The 23,970-nt window shown below is 38.5% G+C and overlaps 1 protein-coding gene across 1 annotated transcript in view; it reads right to left on the bottom strand.

Moving 5' to 3' along the window:
* Positions 1-13,447: 13,447 nt before the first annotated feature.
* Positions 13,448-23,970, bottom strand: part of LOC120301031 (astrotactin-1-like) — a 204,232-nt gene continuing 193,709 nt past the window's right edge. The window contains exons 11-13 of the mRNA XM_039327691.1: positions 23,676-23,813; positions 14,076-14,221; positions 13,448-13,521 (exon numbers count right to left, since the gene is read on the bottom strand). Coding sequence (XP_039183625.1) covers positions 13,448-13,521; positions 14,076-14,221; positions 23,676-23,813 — 358 coding nt within the window. The remainder of the gene's footprint in view (positions 13,522-14,075; positions 14,222-23,675; positions 23,814-23,970) is intronic.

Here is a 23,970-nt window from a genome sequence, read left to right as displayed (position 1 = left end):
TACCTTTTCAATTTGACAGCCAGTCTAATCTAGTGGTTATGATGTAGAATTAGGACTCAAGTGATGCAAATTCAGGCCAGTCCTTAGACTTGGAAACAGACTGGGGGGCTTGGGGGCAGTCAGGGTTATTTTTATGGGGCAAAAAGAAATGAGTACTGTGTGTGTATGCATGTTTGCTTATAAATATATTTGCATTTGTACAAGTATGTTTGTATATACACTTGTTTAAACAAACAAACTGCCTTGAGCATAGTCTAACAAATTAAAACCTGAATTAATATCCTTCCATATTGATTTAGTGTTAACTCAGGTCAAACAATATTGTAAGTCATCAGCAGAAAATTCCAAGAAGGGCAATTTTCTGCATTCTTTCCAAGTCCCACCATACTACAATATCCCAACCTCTTTCTGTTTTGGGATTTGTAGCCCAATGCATCTGAAGGAAAGCAGGTTGGGGAAAGCTGCAATATGTATTTATTACATTTCTTTCCTTCCCATATGCTATTTCTCAGGAGAAAAGAAATATCCTGTGAAAATTTTAGCTTTTGTCACACAGTCACATTTACATAGATCTCTACTTTCTAAAAGACCCTTGCTCCTGGGGAGTAAAGCTATGGCAAATCTAGACAGCATATTAAAAAGCAGAGACATCACCCTGCCAACAAAAGTGCGTATAGTCAAGGCCATGGTTTTCCCAGTTGCAATGTATGGATGTGAAAGTCGGACCATAAGAAAGGCTAAGCGACAAAGAATTGAGGCCTTTGAACTATGGTGCTGGAGAAGACTCCTGTGAGTCCCTTGGACTGCAAGGCGTTCAAACCGGTCAGTCCTAGAAGAGATCAACCGTGACTGCTCTTTAGAAGGCCAGATCCTGAAGTTGAGACTCAAATACTTTGGCCACCTAATGAGAAGGAAGGACTCCCTGGAGAACAGCCTAATTCTGGAAAAGATTGAGGGCAATAGAAGAAGGGGACGATAGAGAATGAGGTGGCTGGATGGAGTCACTGAAGCAGTAGGCATGAACTTAAATGGACTCCAGAAGATGGTAGAGGACAGGAAAACCTGAAGAAACGTTGCCCATGGGGTCGCGATGGGTCGGACACGACTTCGCAATTAACAACTACTACTACTACTTTCTCCCAAAATTTAGTAAGGACAGGATATTGTAAAAACTTGTGTCTTAAAGAAGCATCATTCATATTTCATCTCCAATAAAATGCTATCGTAGGCCAGGGGTAGGCAACTGTGGCTTTTTTATGACTCGTAGACTTCAACTCCCAGAATTCCTGAGCCAGCCATGCTACACGTGAAGTCCACGAGTCATAAAAGAGCCAAGGTTGCCTACCCCTGGCCTAGGCAATCCTTTTCTATACAGATGTTATGGAGTACAATAAATTCTGTATGTTATGTTTTGTTGTACAAGTCATAGGTTAAGATTCGTTGACATTCTAGGTATAGAAGTTAAGACACTCCCATTTTTCTAGGCAATGTAAAAACTTTATTCTTTATTCTACTTATCTCTAATCATCTGCCTATCAAATTAAATTGTCATTAGAGCTAATAGTACCTTTTTAAAAAAAATTTAAAAGTTTTAATAACTTGTTCTAATGTCTCGGGTATCTCAGAAATTGAAAATGCTACTGGTCTAAATAATATTAACAGCTATTGTAGCTGTAAATATTTCCACTGAATTATGTCTGATCGATAGTATTTGTCTCTTAGCAGAGCGTAGGTTAAAAATTCATCTTCGTCATCTATCAATTGATCCAAAGTCAATATCCCCATTTTTATCCAAATTTTCCTTATCACCATTTCCCCCCAATTTGCAATGTTTGATTTCTTCATAAAATCAATTTAGCATGGAAAAAAAGATTCAATCTTTTTTCAGATATTACATTCCATAGGTAGACCTCGACTTACAACCACAATTGAGACCAGAATTTCTGGTGCTAAGCAAGGTAGTTGTTGAGTGACTTTGTTAATTTTACAAACTTTTTTGCCATGGTTGTTAAGCAAATGACTGAAGTTGTTGGGTGAACCATGTGGTTGTTAAATGAATCTGGCTTCCCCCATTGACTTTGCATGTTGGAAGTCAGCTGGAAGGTCTCAAGTGGTGATCACATGACCTCTCTCTCTCTCTTCCTCCCTCCCTCCCTCCCTCCCCCCACCCACTGATCTATCTATCTATCTATCTATCTATCTATCTATCTATCTATCTATCTATCTATCTATCTATCTATCATCTTCAATTAAATACCTATTACATGGAATTTGACAGTTACACAATATAATGGATTTTCCATGCCTTTATTTTAGCTATAAGTGTGATATTGCAACATTCAAAAGGTAAATGGAGTGAAGACCTGATTACATAGATTTTGTATGGCTAAATATTTATGAAATAGGAGACTTGTTTATATAAAGTACAGTAGGTTAAAAAAACACAATAGTTATATAAGTATATTAGAACTACAACACAGACACATGCACACACTTGAGTGTGTGTGTGTAACTTATTGTTTTAACAACAAATACCCTTTGATATTTTTGTATTTTCCCTTATTTTTAAGCATTTGTTATGTATTTTTATAACATATGCATTTATTTATTTTGTTCCTCTTTTTTCTTTTTCTGTTATTATTTTAAAAGCAATAAAAATATTATTGGGATAAAAAATTTGTTGACATGGTTCTCTCCAATGGCTGCACCTGGGGTTGAAACAGCCGCAGGGTCTGCCTGTTTTATCTCATTGCACCACACAAACATTGAAACTCAAGAGAACAGGATTTAAGATTTGCAGATATATCACGTTGGCTGTACAAGACCATGATTTTATATCAGATGTATTATTTATATGTCTTGTCACATCTTCCATGAATATTTCTACCTCACAAAGAGGCACATTGGAAATTATAATTATAGATTAGCACTGGGATGGACAGGTCTGCCAGTTCTGCCTTCTTTCTATAAGTAATTTTCTTTTCTTTTTCTTTTTTTTAAATTCAGTTTCAAGATCTTTCTATAGGATAAATTCAGGCTTCTCAAAAGAAATTCTGCTTGCTATTATCTATATTGATTGGCTTAAATCTTCAAGCTTCCAAACTTAAGGCCATGGAAGGTCTTTTTTGTTCTCTCTAAAGATACCCAAGATTAAACTATGGGCCTCCTGAATATAAAGAACTGGAGGTAAGCCCATTACCTTCAAGAAAAAATGGATGAATAAAACATTCTGGAGTTTCAGACCAATAGGTAAAATATGAACACACACATGCACACATACATCTCACAGGTACAGGGAAGTGTTTGTGAAAGGTACTGTCAGAATCCAATTATATTTCATCTTTAGTTATCAAATATAGAAAACCCCAATTCTGCCTTCTCTGGATTCTGCCATAAGAGGGAGAGAAGGGGGAGAACAAAGAGGCTTTATGGCCCTCACTTCCTTCAGTATACTTCTAAGGAACTGAATGTGTGTATTGCAAAAGAACTAACCATAAGAATGGGGCCGTTTTCCTTTCATGTAGTTTCTTTGAAGTCTCCATCCAGCCAGGCAATAATGAAAAAGGGGTGGAAGTGTAATGCCTGAGACTGTCGCTGAAAGAGGGGGTTGACTGGGTGGGGCTACTGGGGGAAACCCTTAAAACCTTGAATTGGAGAGTTTGGACCCCAAGTCCTCTCTAGAACGCCTGCAACCATTTTCTCTTAATAAAGGATTCCTGTTGGAAGAATTATTCCAAGAGTTCTGTCTTCTTAAGATGCAAAGTGGGGTAGGTCCTTACAGGTACACATGTTTAAATGCACATGAGTGATTATATCATAGCATAATACAATAGTTCACTTTCCAGTTCTCTAAATTTAGAGAGGCTATGATTTATTTGTTTTTACCCAAAACAAAACAAAAAAACCCTGCTTTTGTTGGGAAAAGTTTCCAAAACATTTTCATACAATTAAAGGGGTGAGAAATTGCAAGCGAGCAAAGGCATTCCACCATTAAGCCAACACACAATAATGCTTGCAAAATGCATTCAATTTATGTTTAAATGGAAAATGAAATACAGCTAAATTATATGCAAAAATATGCTGAACTATGAGACTGCAAAATTTCTCAAACTCAATTCTGCACACATACATCCATTTTAAAAATTCATCGTCAGACAGTGACAAAGATCATGAAATTGCTTTACAAGATTTGGCCACAATAGCAACATGTATTATTACTTCATGGATTTAAGGAACAGAAAGTAACACCAAGAGGTTTTCAGAAATGTATCACTCTGATATATCCCTAATATTAATTCATTGTTTAAAATGGATATACATTTGTTTAAAACCCTGTTACTGACTAAAACGATTATATATTATCAGCTTAGATTGTGTATTTGTCTATTATATATCTGCATAATGAAGCAAGCTATAATGTTAAGAATGTTTTATGCATGAATATATGAAATATGTTATTAAATGTTGTAATTGTGCGTGTTGTCTAGCTTGAGTGTTACAGAGAAGGGAATTCTATGCACAGATTCCTCCTCTTTTTAATCCATACTTCTGCTGCTGTCAGCACAGATTCTCTCAGCAGCTATTTTAGAGGTAGCTGTGTAAAAATATTTCCATTTGCTGATCCCTCCACTAATTCTTTTACACATCCATCTTTGGCACAATGCCTCTCCCAGCACAAAAGCAGGTGAAAAGGGAGAATGTCAGCACTAAGACACATTCAGCAGCTTCACAGCCAGAGTATGAAACAGATGGATTGCTTTCCACCTATTTCTCATGACAGCCCTGGTGCAAAGGGGGGCAGGAAGATGTGCTGTGAGTCAATGAGATACAGTGCAGAGGTGGATGAAGGGAACATCTGCCACAAAGCACTTAGCATGTATTTCCTCGTAAGAAATGAAATTGGCAGATGCACAAAGACAGCAGGCAAGAAAGGAGTACACTCTAGAGAAAAAAATAATTTCTTGGTTCAGTCCCCATGTTACTGCTTAGTAGAATGTCAGAGCCAAAACTTGAGGAAACCCATGACATATTCTGATCCACAATCCTTTAATGACACTCTGCATAAGCACAGATGATTTCTTGTTCCCATAAGAAGCAATCACAGCTAATACAACATGTAGAACTTCTAAAGCTTAGAATTAAAAGAGGCCTATCCTATCCTACAACCTTCCTTTCGTAGTTCAATGCAATGATCCATGAAGTTTCCTTTCCTTTCCTTGTCCACACACTGCCTTACACGCTATTTTTCATGTTTATAGGTTCTCAGTTTTCTTTTCTTGAGGATTTCATAAACTCCATCCAATTAAGACTTTCTCAGTTTCCCCATTCCTTTTGACTTATTCACACTTCTTTAAAATATTAGCCATGCAATCTGATCTTCATTCTTCTTCCTATATAACCAAACTACCTCAGCAAACCTTCACTTCTATATTCAACCAAAATTCATTTATGGTTCATTCATTCTTGACTCTAACATAAGTACCTTCTTGTAGCTGGTCGAAATGTCTGCTGTGTGCCTCATTGGTAGTTTCACTTCATCAGTCTTAGCTACCTTCCCTTTCTTAATTACATCCATCCACACTTCTCCAATCCCAATGTCTCACTGTAGATCAGGTATATCAATGAGCTGATGTCTTGATTATTCTTAGCTATACAGTTCGATATCTTCCATGTAGAGGAGGTGGCTCATGATAGTTATACTCTTAAACCTTTATCCATATCCAGTTCTTGTGATTATTTCGTTGAGAGGGTTCAAGCCTATGCAAAACAGCAATGGGGGCATGTCTAGAGAGATTTTCAGTAATCCAGGTCATAGTTATCCCAAAGATGCTTTTTCACGAGGCAACTGGGCTTTCTTGTTTTTCTTTGACGACATTTTGCTTCTCATCCAAGAAGCTTCTTGAGCTCTGAAGCTTCTTCAGGACTCTTAATTCTAAATGCATTATCTTGGTATATGTTGCATTTGATGGTCACTTGTGTGAACTGTTTTGAGCTGACTTCCACTGTTTTCTTCCATATCTTATTATATTTTTGAGGAAGGTCTCTGTGCTCTGTTGACTTTGTATAGAGCCAGGCATGATAGATCTACATGTGTGGCACTGAGTCATAGGCTGTGCTGTAGTCAAGCCAGGCTGTGGTCGGAGTGGTCTTGAGTCTTGGCCAACTGCTGTATTTATGAACAACTCATGTTTTGAATCTCTTCTGTTGTTCCTAATGTGTGAGCTTGATGGCTATGATGACCGAGAGGACCTTTCATGTTGTAGGTAGGTAGGTTATTGGTTGGTAATTGGACAGTGCTGTTCTTCTTTCTTTCATGGTTTTTCATGATCAGCACTGTCCTTTCTTATGTCAGTCTGGGTGTGAGTCTGCTGTTAGCAGCTGGTTCATCTGTACTGCTAGACATTCATGCGTGGCTATTAGTTTCTTTAGTCACTAGGTATGAATTATGTTTGGGCCAAGTGCTGTCCAGTTCTTCATATTCTTGACCCACTGTTGGATGTCTGCTACTAGGATGGTGCTTGATTCATATTTTGGGAGACTGTTGTGGTGTGCTTTCAGATCCTGCAACCAATGGTGTTTATATGTCTTCTCTGTCTCACATATATTTTTTCCAATACTGTTCAATTCCATATTCATGCAAAACTAAAATATAGGCAAATTCACTTTACTATACACTTTCTTCAAATCAATAAATATTTATTATATTTTTCTAAGATTCATATGTTTCTCAATAATTGTTGAAGAGCAACAAGCTCATCTGCATATCACTTGCTCAGCATCAAGCTGGAAAGCATTTCCCATACATATTTTCTTCCCCAATATTATTAATTAAATCAAAATTCTGCCAAACATATTCCCAGGCACATGTAGCAAACTAACTCACCTGTAGTTTTTGCATTTACTCTTGCTATTTAAAAGGAAACAATAATTGCATTCTCACAGTGGTCAGGCACAGTTGCAGGCTTCACACAATATTAATATTAAACAAGCTAGATAACCAATCTGTGTCAAAATTACACCCATATTTTAATGTTTTGCTGTTATATCTGCCGTTTTACCAATTTTTCAATCATTCTTATACCATTTCCTTTATATCATTTTTTTTTTCCTCATGGGCACTAGCATTTATAGCATTTGTTTCAATTCCACTGCTAAACATAACACAATTGTACCCATCCAAAACTCTACACTATTGCTTCCAGAAATTCCTTTCTTCAGTTTTATCCCAAATCACTTTTATTTTTTTAATCCATTCAATTTACATAATTCTCGTACTGCAAACAGGATATTTTTTATGGATGGTAAACATTTGAATTCATAGGTTAGTACCTAAAACACTATGCTATCCTAGCATGCAATAAAATCATATAAATTTCTATAAAGGGCAAAAAGAACATACTAGTAAAAAGCTTCTCCACCAGGGATTTTATTCCAGCACTAAAGAATCCATTATCTAAATCTGAATGATAAGGATTTGTAGACTATGCAATGGTAATCTATATATACCTCGCCTCTTTGATGGCAAACTGTCTTCAATCTGAATTGTACTTCATTTTGCATTCTGTAGTCTTCCTATCATTTTAAGAACATGTAGTAGAACAAATAAATAAACTTTGATCTAAAGAGAAGCATCATACAAAGGACACTATCTCTGGAACTCCAGAATTTTTTTCTAACGGTTAAACAAAACTGTAACATATTATGCTAATAAAGAAACTCTCAAGTCACTTTACATTCATTTAAGAATCTCTTTGTCGATTAAAAACACATCTATTGAAAATGTAAAGTGCAAGCACACAAACAGATGTTTGCAATATTCTTATCATGCAAATACACACATTAGGATGCCAAGTATAAATGCTTCTTCCTGTCAGGTGCATAGAGAGCAACAAACTTAGTATGTTAATTATATAGCATGCAGCTTCCTTTCTAGGTTTTCTTTCCTCTAAAACTAAATTAATAGAACCCCCCCCCCATTTCTTTTTTTTAATTGAAAATTTTTAAGGTTTTACAATAAAATACTCTCCCCTCCCACCCCCCCATCACCCTCCCCCATCCTTCCCAGAGCTGAATACAGGGTTAAAAACAACAAAAAACATACAACTTAAATGAACATCAAGCAATTATACATACATCCAAAAACAAAATTTTAAATAATTTAACTCCAGTACATAAAAACAGAGATTCTAACCATTACCCTTAAACATAGGTTATTCAAAAGCTAAGTAATACTTTCTAATCTCATATTTATTCTGTATAAAATTCATCCATCTTTTCCACACCAAAATATATCTCTCTTGCAATTGGTCTTTCAGATAAGCCAAAATTTTTGCCATTTCAGATAAATAAGAAACTTTAAGAAACCATTCTTCTAAAGTAGTCAAAGAGTTCTTCTTCCAATATTGCCCAATCAGCAACCTTGCCGCTTAATTAAATTCAACATTAAAATAATTTCTTTATCATCACAATCAACAATAATACCTAACAAAACCAATTGTGGTGTAAATTTTATCCTTCTATTAAAAATCTTCTGAATGTTCCACCAAATCTTAATCCAAAAAGCCTTTATATTTCTACATGACCACCAAATATGATAGTACGTTGCATCCAAACAACCACATCTCCAACATTTAGGCTGCACATTTGGATACATATGAGACATCTTTTGTGGATCAAGGTGCCACCTGTAAAACATTTTATAAAAATTTTCTCGTAAATTTTGAGCTTGAGTAAATTTGACATTCCTCACCCAGATTATCTCCCATGTATCTAATAAAATCGGCTCATCAAAATTTTGAGCCCATTTAACCATACAATCTTTAACTAATTCTGTTTCTGAATCCAGTTCCACTAAAACACTATAAACTCTTTTTATATGAGTTCGACTTTGATCTTTAATTTGTTTCATCAAATTCGCATCCTCCCTGATAAAACCCACTTTTTGATCTATTCTCCACCTTTCTAATAATTGCCTATACTGGAACCAAGAATAATTAATATTTTCTTGCGCTAATTCGCCCATAGATTTTAATTGCCAATTATTCCCATCCCAATTAAGCAGTTGTTTATAAGAAATACTATCCATTTTCACTCCTTTCCTTATCCCTTCTATTGCATGCCCTGGAATTCCCCACAATGGTATTCTAGAATCTGATCTATAATATTTCTTCCAAACACGCAATAAAGCAATTCTTAAGATATGGGACTTAAAAACCCTATCCACCTTTTTATTATAAATTAAATACGCATGCCATCCAAATAATAGATCCCATCCCTCCAAAAAAAGTATATTTAAATTTGTTAAGTTGATCCAGTCACTAATCAATGTTAAAACCACCGCATCATAATACAATTTCAAATTCGGCACTTTGAGTCCACCTCTCTCTCGAACATCTTGTATAATTTTAAGCTTAACTCTTGGTTTTTTCCCCGCCCAGATGAATTTATTGATACCCTTCTGCCATTCTTCTAAATTTGCCTCTTTCTTTAAAATAGGTATCATTTGAAACAAAAAAAGGAATTTTGGCAGAACATTCATTTTAACTGCAGCAATTCTCCCTAACAAAGATAATTGCAATTTTTTCCAATCATTCAAATCCTTCTGTATTTTAAACCATAACATTTCATAATTATTTTTATACAATTTTACATTAGAAGCAGTTATATAAACCCCCAAATATTTGACCTTTTTTACAACTTCAAAGCCCGTCAATTTAACCAACGTCTCCTTATCCAAATTAGTCATATTTTTAGATAGTATTTTAGTTTTATTATTATTGACTTTAAAACTGGAAACTTGTCCAAATTGATTTATCAACTGTAACTACTCTAATACAGAATAAGTTGGTTGAGACAAAGTAACAACCAAATCATCTGCAAAAGCTCTTAGTTTATAATCATTCTTATCAATCATTATTCCCTTTATTTTAGATGATTCACGAATTTTAATCAACAAAATTTCCAACATTAAAACAAACAACAAAGGAGACAGTGGACAATCCTGTGTTGTACCCTTTCCAATTTGAAAAACCTCAGATAAACCTCCATTAATTATAAGTTGTGCCGATTGTCTTTGGTAAATACCTCGAAGAGCTTGCAAAATTTTATCTCCAAAATTCATCTCTTCAACCAACCTTAACATAAATTGCCAATTTAACTGGTCAAAGGCTTTCTCAGCATCTAAAAAAATAAATCCTGCAGAAATCTGATTGTTTTTATCCAAATATTCTATTAAATTAATAATTTGTCTAACATTACTCTTCATATATCTCCCAGTTATAAAACCTGTTTGATCAGTATGTATCACTTGATTCATACTGTCATAAGTCTATTGGTTAAGATTTTTGAAAAAAATTTATAATCTACATTCAAAAGAGATATAGGTCTATAATTTTTTGGTAAAGTAAGATCTTGATCCTCTTTTGGAATCAAAGATATAAAAGCCCTTCCCCAAGATGGGGGAGTCTCTAAGCCCAATAATATTCAAGAGAGTCTATTCTATTGGCTTTCAAAAGCCAATAGAATAAAAGGGAGTAGCACAGCTAACGAAAAGGGGAAAGAAAATGGCGGACTGTGTTGTTTGGCGACCCCCGTGAAATGGTCGTTCGACCCCAAATGGGGTCCCGACCCACAGGTTGAGAACCACTGCTTTAAGGGCTCTATCATCTCATCACTTAAAGTCTTGTAATAAATTGATGTCAATCCATCGGTGCCAGGTGCTTTACCAGCTTTTAATTGTTTAATTGCCATAATAATTTCCTGTGAAGTAATAAATCCATTAATCTCATCTCTTTGATCATTCGATAACTTAGGAAAATGAGCATCTTGTAAATATTTATCTATATCTGAATTCTGTACCTTCTTACCCATATATAATTTTGTATAAAAATCTAAGAAAGATTTTTTAATCAATTCTTTCTGAAAAACCACTTTACCATTATAATTTATTTTATCTATAATTCTCGACTTCTGTTTCTTCCTTAATTGATAAGCCAACCACCTACCTGGCTTATTTGCATTACAAAATGTATTATGTTTCATATAAAGTAAATTAGTTGCAGCCTGATCAGCCATTAACATATTAAACTGTGTTTTAAGCAAATTTATAGAAGCCTTTACATTCTTATCCAAAGGATTCAAAATTAATGCTTTTTCTTTTATTTTGATCTCATCTTCCAATTCCTTATGCTTTTGCATCTGTTTTTGCCTGTAAGCCTTGTTCATTTGAATCAGAACCCCACGCATATAAGCCTTACTAGCATCCCAAACCATTGCCATTGAGGTTCCCTTATACATATTTAAAATAAAATATTCCTTTAAATACTCTCTAAGTTTCTGAACATTCGCCTCTTGTCTAAATAAATTTTCGTTCAACCTCCAAGATCTTCTCTCCTCTTTCTCAGCAACCAATTCCATCCATACAGGACTATGATCTGTCAATGTCCTTGGAAAAATCTTTATATTTTTTACTCTAAAATATAAATCTGTTGTAATCAGAAAAAAGTCAATTCTTGAAAACGATTGATGTCTGTCAGAAAAAAAAGTGAAGTCTCTCTCTTCCATATTACGTTCCCACCAGAAATCTCTCAGTTCCAAATCCTCTTTCAAGTAAAAAAAAAGCCTTAGGTAGTTTGGCTTGCTTGAAAGAAGTAGAAAATCTTTTCTTATCTCTATGTGTGTCCAAAACTCCATTCCAATCCCCCATCAGAATAACAGATCTATAATCCAATGAAATCAATTTTTGGTGTAAAAATCTATAAAACCCACTATAAGCAATTTCTTACCATACATTCCCACTTCAATCATAACATATCTCCCTTGAGAATCAGAATCTATTAATACAGCTGATAAATTTTCCTTAACATAAATAACAACACCCCCTTTTTCCCCAGGAGCAGAAAATACAAAATGAGAACCCAATCGAGCATTAATCAAATATTTTTGATCCTTTGAAATAATATGGGTTTCCTGCAAACAAACAATGTCATTATTATATTGCTTCAAATAATGAAATATTTTCTTCCTTTTCTGTGGAGAATTAAGGCCATTAACATTCCAGGTCAGGAGCTTTGCCATCTCCTCCATCTATTAGCCTAGAGAAGACTGCTTGAAGATCTACCATCGAAGATTGAACCAAGGAAGATCTCTTAGGTCTTGCTCCTCCCACAGGCTCAGAAGCAAATTCTTGTGTAACTTCTTTAATTTCCTTCTTCTGTTGCTCCTTTTCTTTTCGTCTATGTGCTGCTCAGGTCATTCTGTGTTCTTTCATCTCAGACTGCTGTAACAACTCTGCCTGTAATTTTCCAGCTTTCATCTTCGGCCAACTGCTCTCCCTTCTTCACTTCCAAAGCTTTAAACATTATAGATGGTGATGAGCGCGCTCCCAGGACCGAAATATAAAACTTTCTTGCCTTAGAGACAGTATTAAGTCTATAATGTGTCCCCGTGTGACTCACCACAATTCCAATTGGAATATCCCATCTAAATGGCATCTGCCGCTTTTTAAGTTCATCTGATAAAAAAGCAAAGTCCTTTCTTCTTCTTAAAATTTTAGATGGAATCTCCTTTAAAATTATAACATCCTGAGCAGCAATCTGGAATCTCTTATTGTAAAATGCTTGTATAATTTCATTGCGTAAAGATCTTTTTCCAAAATAAATCACCACATCTCTTGGCAAATTTCTCTGCTTTGCGATCCACGAATTGACTCTAAATATTTTTTCAATTTCTCTGAATATATCCTCTGGATCCCTCTCCAAAATCACAGCAATATCATTTGCCACCACCTCTCTCAGATTTTCTTGCATATTTTCCCTCAAGCCCCTGATTCTTAAAGCGCACTCCATCTCTCTGTACTGAGACATAACAATTTCATCCTGTGAAGTTTCCACCCTTTTTTCTACACTTTCAACCCTATCCTCCAATGAATCCACTTTGTCTGCAACATCCTCAATATGAGAGTCCAGCTTTTCAACAACAGAAACAAGTCCTTTCAAAGCCAATACTATGTCCTCCCTCAAGATGTTATTTCTCTCTTCTAAAAGCTCCTTCATTTCTCCTCTAATTTGACATACAACATTTCCCATAACATCTTGAGAACCCCCCCCCCCATTTCTTGAAGTGGAGGTGGTTGAGTGGGAACAGAACAATTTAGCAAAGTCACTGGAGAGAGAAGTATATTTCCTTTGTCCTATCTAGATCATGCTTTAGATCAGGGCCTAGAAACTTCCTTTGGAGCAGGGGAGAACAAGTGTATTCCTCCTCCAGGAATAATTTGTTAGAGGTTGCAGAGAAATAATGGGGGGGGGGATTTGAATCAAGGAGTGATTTAAGGGCAACATTGTTTATCTTTCTGTCATTACCATTCCCTCTTTTTCCTTTTTCTTTCTGACGCACTCAGTTTCCTCAATTTCATTTTTGATGTCTTTCTGACAGAGAGCTTTTGAAATTATGTTGATGGCCACATATATTTGGCCATAGGCTGGTACATATGCCCTTCATCCTGTAGGTTGTTCACTTCTGCTTAAAACGAATTGCAAAAAGGATGCAATATGCATGGTACAAACTTAATGTAGATGTAACTAGATTCTCAGCATAGCACGCTTAGGTTGCTAATAATACGTAAGATAGCCTTAAATACATTTTTACAAATTTAGTAGAATGTAGAATAGTTACAGAACTTAATGTTCAAGACAAAGCAGGAGCATGGTATGTTTTTCATGGTTTTAGTTTTATGCTATGAGCAGAAAACTGGGGTCAGTCTTAGAAAAATAAAGCACCATGTTATGCACGTGTTTCTTTGTAAAAGGTATCTCAATACACAATTTGTGCTGATCTGCTGTCTTAAACAAGGCAAAGTGAGGATATCAGAACTAGTTTAAATCCTGAGATCCTCTATTTGCCTGGGTAAGCTCTGTATGTTGCATGAGGATACCATATAGCCTGCAGAATTATAATGCTCTATATCAACAAGCTCAAATCCAAAGAACTCCATTTGTCAAGGAACCTTATTGTCTTATTCTCATTTCTCCAGGACATCCTTTCATAATTCCATATCAAACACATACGAACCATACATCCAGTGGAGTCCAATTTTCGATCTGCGATGCAGCGGAAATTCTTGCTGCAACCCCCATTATCCTTGGAGCAGTCCCGTACTGGGCCAAAAGAATCTAGGAGAACCTCCAGGTTATCAAAGGAGGAAGAAGTCATCAGTTCCTCCCTGCAACATAATAAAACATATTTGCAATTATAGTAACAATTATAACTTAATAAGATTGTTGTTGTTAATTGCGAAGTTGTGTCCGACCCATCGCGACCCCATGGACAACGTTCCTCCAGGCCTTCCTGTCCTCTACCATCTTCTGGAGACCATTTAATAAGATAGAAAACAGTAATTCAGCACACCAGTGGTTCAAATATCACTGATGAGTGATATAAGCAGAAAAGAGCCTGAAGTTGATGAACTGTAATTCTTCCCATCTTTTACTACTCTTTTGAACAAGAGTGATGGGAATCAACCCCCCAAGAGGAGAGAGGCATAAAGTTCTTCATTATTTGACTGAAAAGCTTGCAATCTAAATTGTTACTGTAAAATAGAATGTGATAAAAGGCACAGAACAGCCAAAAATAAGTGACAGAGATAACATGACGTTAACAAGTTATTAATGATCACAATAATGCTTTATACAAAGAAATCTGAATATATACCAGATGACTTACAATACTGTGTTCCAACTTCAAATCTAATTGACTGATGAATGTTTCCTCATAGATTTTGCACATTTATTATTAGAAGTACACAGAAAGTACATTTGCTTCTTTAGTATACATATTTCTTTGACATCACTGATTAAATGGTTCAGAATTTTCCTTACTAGCCATAAACTTGCACTGTTTGAACTAATGATTTCAGAGTACAGGTCCTGAGAATTATGGTAAAACGTGTATTGTATAGTTTAGAGTGGAGCTTTATTGTGTTAAAGTTCTATGATTATCACCATACTCTGTCCAAGTACTTTTTTTCTCTTTCTTCTTTTAGGCAATCACAAAATATCAGTCAATTCTTTTTGCAACTGATGCATATAGCACTGCAGAAAGTTTTCAGAGCCGGATGTAGTATTTTCAGGACTATCACCGAGATGGATGAGAAATTTGATTGATTCCCATTTGGATACAAGCTTGCCAATTCTGCTATTTCTGAAATAAATACATAGATGAAAATGGACTCTTGTGGAGAAATGCTTCTTTCTCTGAATTTAATGTCTTCCTTCAAAATATAAACACAAAAGGTATATAAAGGATTGCTTAGGGAATATATACAGTATATATATAGTCAATTACCAATAAAACGTGAACACCAGGAATATAATAAACTATAAAAGTTTAATACCATCACCGATCACCAAGCTTTCGTCAGATACTTCTGACATCGTCAGGGTTAATGCTGGTCTATGGGAGAGTGCCTTTATAGGTGAGCCGTCATTTACACACAGCTCCTAGATCTTGTCATAGGTCCTAATTGATTTAACTGCTTTTTAATTATGGCTTCCATGCTGATGACTCTTCTTTTCTTGCTTTTACTGCTTGTGGGTATGTCATTGTTCCCCTCTACCTCCCACTGTCTTAGATTAGGGAGGTTCGTATCTCTAAGTTGTTCCCTCTTCACACCTCCGCGTCTCCTACCTTCCTCCTTCTTCTGATCTTTACTTGCTCCCCAATTGTCATCCCTCATTCTATGGGGGCGCACTCTCAGCCTTTCTCCCCATCCCTTGCTTTCCATTTCCCTCCCTTTGGCTGAATAATCTCCGTTTCTATCGTTGCCATTCCGTCTGACATCTACTTGCTCTTTCACCCCATTATCAATGTTCTCGGACTCCGTGTCAGATTGAATCCCTCAAATATCTCCTTCCTCCTCATACAAGTCCTTGTGTGCCCTCCTTTTTTGAATACGTATGCCTGGTTCCTTTATGTCCCTCCCTCCATCAACACAATGATCTTTTTTACAGTTTCTATCACGTTCTACACTTATTTGCATTTCCCCCCCCATTCACGCTGCTCTCGATCTCTATATCCTCTCGGGCGTTCTGATTGGTGCTCTGTTGTTTCTGTTGATGGACTGTCATCACAGGACAAGCCGGTCCCATCCTCCTTTTTTCTCGATGTTGCTGGATCATCGTTGTTTTGGGTTTCGGGGGATCGGGAATAATTGTTCATTGGCTAATTGCCTCTTTCTCATCATGCAACCGTTCCCTCACTGTCCGGGAGTGTGTGCATGGTCCTGGAGCAGGAGGGGAGGAGTCCCTCGATCGTTGATTATTCTCCTGAATGTCCATGGGCCGTTGCTGTTGTTGTGGGGGGCAAAAATTCATCCACTCCATAACTTCTTCCCTAGGGTTATGTGGTACTGTCGCAGGATGTCTCCTTAGGGGTGGGCGATCTCGCATGCTCCATGCTCTTAAGGTGAGATGTGCCGGGTACAAGTCAATGTGCTGGTTGACAGAGTCCCTGTCAGAGAGCCATGCCTCTTTTAGTAACCGGCCCTCTTTCATGTTGTCACTGGACAGGATGCATATATTATCAAAGTCAAAGCAATGTCCAGAATCTGCCATGTGCGCGCATACTTGGGAATGCTGTTCCCCCCTTTTTACTGCTAATTTATGCTCATGGACCCTAGTCTTCATTCTTTTTGAAGTCTCTCCAACATAATTGACAGGGCAATCTTTGCAGTTGATTTTATATATGATTGCCGATTTTTCAATGTTGGGGAGCGGGTCCTTTGGGCGCATCACTTTGGATCTTAAAGTTTGATCAGGTCTGTGAGCCACCCTCACTTTATGGGGGGCTAACAACCTGGCTGTCACTTCTGAAACATTGCTGATGTAAGGGAGGGTGACACAGGTTATCTGTGATGGGAGTTCCTCCATATCCGGGCTCATCCAGGGTTTGGGTAGTATACTACAGCGTCTGATGAACCTGGTAGGGTAACCATTGCGTCTGCATATTTGGAAGAGATGGTTTCTTTCTTCCCTTTTAGCTTTGGCTGTGCTGCAATGGGAGTCTATTCATCTAAATAGCGTTCTTATACAGCTAACTTTGTGGGTCATAGGATGGTTACTAGCATAATGCAGAATTCTATCTGTATGCGTAGGTTTTCGGTATACCCTCGTGCTCAGGGTCCCATCTGGCTGGCGGTGGACCATTACGCCCAAGAACGCCAGTTTCCCTTGGTTCTCCTCCGTGAACTGAATGTCAGGGTATACCGAGTTGAGTATGCCCACAAGTATGCCTACATTGATGACCACGAATGTGTCATCAATGTAGCGGGCCCAGAATTTAGGTTGGTATTGGGCCAACGCTACATGCTCTAGTTGTTGCAACACAGCCTCCGCTATGACGCTAGAGATTGGGGACCCCATGGGTGTTCCTTTGACCTGTTCATACGTGGTATCTTGAAATGTAAAAAAGGTTTTTAAGCACACCTCTAAAAGGTCTACTAGATCGTTAATTTGGAGGGAGTCCTGTAGTTGTTGCCCTAGGCCCTTCTGGTTCAAGCGGTCCTTTATTACCGTGACCGCGAGATCCTGTGGGATAGAGGTGAAGAGCGACACGACATCAAATGACACCATTAGCTCATCATCCTCTATTCTTAGGGTCCTAATCATATCCAAGAACTCCCCTGCTGACCTTATAGTGGTAGTGCTATCGCTGACCAAGTGACTGATACGGTTACTCAGCCACCTAGCCAGACCCGAAGTCGGGGTATTCTTAAATGCTACAATAGGGCGGAGGGGGACGCCGTCCTTATGGATCTTGGGTAGCCCATAGAATCTGGCCATTGCTGACGTACCCTTCTCAAGGTGTTGTCCCCTATCCTCCCCCCATGTTTGAGGCCATTAAGTATCTTGTTGACACGATTTTTAAGTGCCGTCATGGGGTCCCTCTCTATTACCTTATACGCTGTAGTATCCTTAAGTAGTTCAAGTGCTTTGTTGGTATACTGCACCCTGTCCATCACGACTGTGGCCCTTCCTTTATCCGCGGGTAATACCACAATGGAGTTGTCTTTCTTTAATTGTTCCATAGCCTCCATTTCATCTTTCGATAGTACCTGATGGTTTTTGTGGTTCATCAACAGTCCTGTGACTTGTTGTCTGATAAAGTTCTTCACCTCTTCCCCCACCTCAATATGGCCCATAGCAGGTTCTAATGCTGCTACAAAATCCAATGTATAGGCGTCCATGAGGTTACATCCTGCGTCCTGTTGTAATAGAGTAAGTTGTGAGGGGGTGAGTGCTTTTGTTGAGAGATTACATACCAGCCTCACGGGAGGGTTTCTTTTCCCAGATTCTCGGAGGGCGTCCATCCTGTGCTGGAGTGTCCCTTTCACACGCTGGTTTGCTCTTCTGGCAGTTGTCCGAATATGCTGCTCCAATGCCTGAAAATGGTGGTCCATCAATTCATTACGGCATCGTTCCCGATGTTCCTGAGTCCATGCCTTTAGACTATTGATCCGTCTATGTAGGTCATTGATAAGTGCTCGTATAGTGCGGCGCTGATATTGATGGACAACTTGCCGGCATTCCATGGAGTTGATAGCAGGCTTTCTCCTGAGTGACTTAGGGGGAAGGTCCTCCTTAAGGCAGGCATGCAAGAATGCCAGTTTGCAGTAATTAGTCGAAATGCGGTGCGCAAAGCACCTATATATATATATATATAGGTCTTTGGTTATTCGGGTTTTCTCCCGCGTCAAATTGGAAGTGTCTTGGCGACGTTTTGATGAAGTCTCATTCGTCATCTTCAGGCTGGTGTTTTCGGCTTTGTGCTTCTAGGAGCAATGTATGATCTTCCTTTTAACTGCCAGTGGGGGTATGAACTGATTGGATGAGAGCTTGGCTGTGTTCTGATTGGATGGAGGTGTGTTCTGATTGGTTAGGAGCTTGGCTGTGCTCTGATTGGATGGGGGGTTGGCTGTGCTCTGATTGGTTGGGTGTATTCTGTTGGGTGGGGACTTTGTTGTGCTCAGGTTTGTCTGAGTTGCAGGGGGGTTTAAGATGGTGGGCTGCATTGCTATTTTTTGGCTTCGCGTTTGTGGTCGTTCTCATCTTCATGGTGGGTGTCAGTTTGCTTCATGTATGGATTGGAGGGGTTTAAAGTGTCTAATGATGCAGCTGTGGTCTGGCTTCTGGTTTGTGGTTGTGCCTCATCATTGGTGTGTGTTTGGGTTTGCTTTTTGCGTGGACGTATGGTGGTGACATCCTATGTGGCTTTCGTGAGTGTGGGTCTGGTGTCATTCTTTGTGTTAGGGACTCGTTTGTCAATAAGGGCGGGTTTCCAAATGGTTTCCAAATGTCTGGTAGGCGGGAGGTATCATCTCGTTTGCTCATGTTGTGTGGGCATTTTTCTATCTCAATGGCTTCTCTGATTATTCTGTTATTAAAGTGGTCGTGCCTCATCATCAGTCAAGGGAGTATATACAGGAAGTTTTTCAGACAGTTTTTCGGCTGGCAAAGAAATTTAGATTTGTAAATGTTTCGCAGTTGCAACTTAAGCCTGTTTAACGCCCCTAGTTGGGGGGCTGCAAGGCAAAAGAGATTGTAAAAAGTAGAACTGCAGTTTAGCAGTTAAAATGCCAAGATGTAATCAATCAGACCGGTCTGTCTGAAAAACTTCCTGTATATACTCCCTTGACTTGGCTGGCAAAGAAGGGAGGACAGCCTGTGGCTTGGTGGTTAAACAACTGTCTAGCATGTAAACTACCCAGGTTCGAATCCCATAAAGGGTGTGGCTAACTGAAGAGAGCAAACGAGCTTGAAATGGCCATCTTAGTCTCCCAATTTAATTCTTTAACTTTTTGTCAGAAAAAGAAATTTGGATATATATATATATATATATATATATATATATATATATATATATATATATTCAATAATGATGGTGAAAATGCGACTTCCGGGCATAATTATAAATGGAATGAATAAAGCGCGTTCACCAGGAGAGTTTAAAGTTAAAATACTTTAATTAAAGTATTTTACTATATTAAAAGGTTGCCAAGCTTTCGTTGGGAAAACTCCCCAACATCTTTAGGGCTTAGAGACCGTTTCTAACAAGGTGGTTCAAACAGGTTCCATAGACGTCTGCGCTTGGTTCCTAGACTGTGCCAGCATTCCCTGCTGAACAGCTGATAGGTGGGAGGGGGAATTGGAGTAAAGATTTCTTCTGTCGTTCTCTCTCCCTGGCTCCTGGGACCTGCATCTCCAGCATGCCGGCCGCTCACCGCAGAGCCGAGAGCGCCCCGGCACCCAACGCCGCCACCATCGCCGGCCACAAAGGAGGAAGCCCCGGGGGCTGCCGTCCCACGCCCCGCGCCCGCCCTGGCTGCCTGCTGGACCTGCCTGCCTGCTGGAGCTGCCTGCCAGAGCTGCGCAACCAGTGCTCGAGTCCCTGCAACGGGATGCCAGAGGGGAGGTAGGGACAGCGGGCAGGCGGGCGGGGGCGGCTGAAGCTGGGCAAAATGCAAAAAATAAATGGCCAAGTTCAACTTAATGATATAAAAATCAATACTAAAGCTGAAGTGAGCTTTATAGATTTATTCATTCCTGTCCATATTATTAATGTGATTAGAGAGAGTATAAACTATGTCATTCTGAATGAATGTGGCTTGCTTTAGAAAGTGAGGTAGGAAATTATAAGAAAGAGTATTTGTAAGGACCCACCCCACTTTGCATCTTAAGAAGACAGAACTCTTGGAATAATTCTTCCAACAGGAATCCTTTATTAAGAGAAAATGGTTGCAGGCATGCTAGACAGGACTTGGGGTCCAAGCTCTCCCATTCAAGGTTTTAAGGGGTTCCCCAGTAGTCCCACCCAATCAACCCCCCTTCCAGTGATAGTTTCAAGTATCACAATTCCACCTCCTTTCTTCTTTCTTCCGTCTGGATGGAGACTTCAGATACTACATGAAAGGCAATTACCCTTCTTTGATATGTTAACGCTTAGAGGTTACAATAAACACACATTCAGCTCTTTGAAGTGTAAAGAAGGAAGTGAGGGCCATAAAGCCCCTTTGCTCTCCCCCTTCTCTCCCTCTTATGGCAGAATCCAGAGAAGGCAGAATTGGGAGTTTCTATATTTGATAATTTAAAGATGAAATATAATTGGATTCTGACATCCGGCCCCTCTTAACAATAAGAGAGATCCACCTGAAAGAAAACGCAAGTAAAAATTTTAGTTAGGCTTGTTAGGATACTCTGTGTGAAACTTCTTCAATAGCTTCGGGGCTCTGACATGACGTTTATGGACCCACTCATTTTGTGAGGGAGGGAGGTGTTTCCAGGCAACTAGGTACTGAGTTGCTCCATGATATCTCCTAGAGTCAAGGACTTCCTTTATTTCGAAGTGTTGTTCACCCTCCACCATGATTGGAGGTGGTGGGGGGGGGATTTTTGGCCGTAGAGGTGACTGATGCTCTCTTTTCAGCAAGCTGCAATGAAAAATTGGGTGTATTTGCCTGAGATTTTTGGGTAACTCTAGTTCTACTGTTACTGGATTTATGATTCTTTTAATTGGAAAAGGTCCTATGTATTTTGGTCCAAGTTTTTTACAGGGCTGTAGGGACTTTAGGTATTTTGTAGATAAGTACACCATCTCTCCTATAATGAATGGTGTAGGCTCAACCCTTTTTTTATCGGCTTGTGTTTTGTAAGCCTGCCTAGCTTCATCTAGTGCTTTTCTGACTATTGGCCAGGTGTTTTGTAATTTTTCATCCATTCTTTCAGCGAGGGGATCGTTGGTTCGTTTGGGGTTAATTCTGGCATGGGGTTGAAACTTTGACCGGTGGCTATTTGAAAAGGAGTGTAACCTGTGCTGGAGTGGACTGCATTATTGTAGGCAACTTCTGCAAAGGGGAGTAAGTCCGCCCACTCGGTCTGCTGGAAACTAAGAAAACATCTTAAATATTGCTTAAGTACTGAGTTCATTTTTTCAGCCCCCCCATTTCCTTGAGGGTGGTGGCTAGATGTCAGTCCCTGAGTGGTTCCTAAGAGGGATAAAAATTCCTTCCAAAATGCAGACGTAAATTGCACCCCCCTGTCAGAGATGATGCGTTGGGGTGCCCCATGCAATCTGTAAATGTGTTGGATGAAAAGTTTTGCTAAGCTTTTGCAGTGGGAATCTTTTGGCAAGGGATAAAGTGCACCTGTTTGGAAAACAAGTCCGTGACCGTCCAGACCACAGTATTCCCATTGCTTTCTGGCAATTCCACTATAAAATCCATGGCTATTTCTCTCCAGGGGGCTGAGGGACTTGCCACTGTTTGCAATAGTCCTGGCACTTTCCCTTGCAACCTCTTTGCCGTGGCACATTTTGGACAACTGGCTATATAACTTTCAATGTCCTTTTTCATGGATGGCCACCAAAATTGCCGTTTAATTAAATGTAAAGTTTTTACAAATCCAAAATGCCCTGCTGATTTGTATAATGTAAGGACCCACCCCACTTTGCATCTTAAGAAGACAGAACTCTTGGAATAATTCTTCCAACAGGAATCCTTTATTAAGAGAAAATGGTTGCAGGCATGCTAGACAGGACTTGGGGTCCAAGCTCTTCCATTCAAGGTTTTAAGGGGTTCCCCAGTAGTCCCACCCAATCAACCCCCCTTCCAGTGATAGTTTCAAGTATCACAATTCCACCTCCTTTCTTCTTTCTTCCGTCTGGATGGAGACTTCAGATACTACATGAAAGGCAATTACCCTTCTTTGATATGTTAACGCTTAGAGGTTACAATAAACACACATTCAGCTCTTTGAAGTGTAAAGAAGGAAGTGAGGGCCATAAAGCCCCTTTGCTCTCCCCCTTCTCTCCCTCTTATGGCAGAATCCAGAGAAGGCAGAATTGGGAGTTTCTATATTTGATAATTTAAAGATGAAATATAATTGGATTCTGACATCATTTCTCAATGCATGGACCTTACACACAGTAGTACTGTAAGTTCAGGCCAGTGTATACATTAAGATGATAAGTCAATAATGTATTTCAATTGATAGTAGGTTCTATTTTAATTGAACTACTTTTCTAATTTTGCTTTTAGATTACTTCAAGTTTGTTCCATGATATATGGCAGATCATAGTTTTAGGAGGATTTTTTAAAAAATGATAAACTATCAGATTGTTTTAACAGAAAAGTGTCATCTTTATATCAATTTTACATATTTTTCTCAGAGAATATTTCTTATTAGGTAGGTTAAAATGTTAATACATTTGAAGATGTAAAATAAATGCTTTAAAATAAATCAGTGAATTATCCCCTTTTGCTTATTTCTCAGGAGTGAAACTAACTTGACATAATTCAAAAGTTCCCTAAATAATTTCTCTGGTCAATTATCTCATGTAGAACAAAGGAGGAGCACTGACACTTTCCAGATGTCCCCTCCTGCCTATTGCATTTATTCAAATGCCATACTCTAAATGTAGGCATATGATTATTAGTACAGAAATAAAATAGAGCTGGACCAGCAAAATGACCATCTGTACATAATTTTATATAATTTATAGCATCTGGAACTGCTCCATTTCTGATGGGTGATCCTTCAGCAGAGACTCATTACTAATAGGAGTTTCTTTCTCTGCCATGCATAATTTCCAGCCATTCCAAAGATTCATCTGTGAAAGGAACATACCTGACCTCTACAGCATCCTCCATCACTGTCATATCAGTTTTGCACTTGGCTGATGGATTGATGGCCAATTCAGCAGGTGGGATCACAAAGCTTTTGCTCAGTGGCAGCCACATCCCTTCCCCGAGAGTGTAGGTGAATCTGCATTCATAGGAGAGAGTTAATCAGTTTGAAAACTACATGGAAAAACACAAGAAATTAGTATTTTTCTACTAGTTTATTTCTATGCTTGCAGAGAGAGGTTATTTAAATTACCTTGCCCTAGTCTGCAATTCGGTTACTTCTTTCTCTCCAATCT

Source organism: Crotalus tigris, unplaced genomic scaffold (assembly GCF_016545835.1).
Source record: "Crotalus tigris isolate CLP2741 ecotype Arizona unplaced genomic scaffold, ASM1654583v1 scf7180000024365.304078, whole genome shotgun sequence".
Taxonomy (NCBI): Eukaryota; Metazoa; Chordata; class Lepidosauria; order Squamata; family Viperidae; genus Crotalus; species Crotalus tigris.
This window is presented reverse-complemented; position numbering and strand designations above follow the sequence as displayed.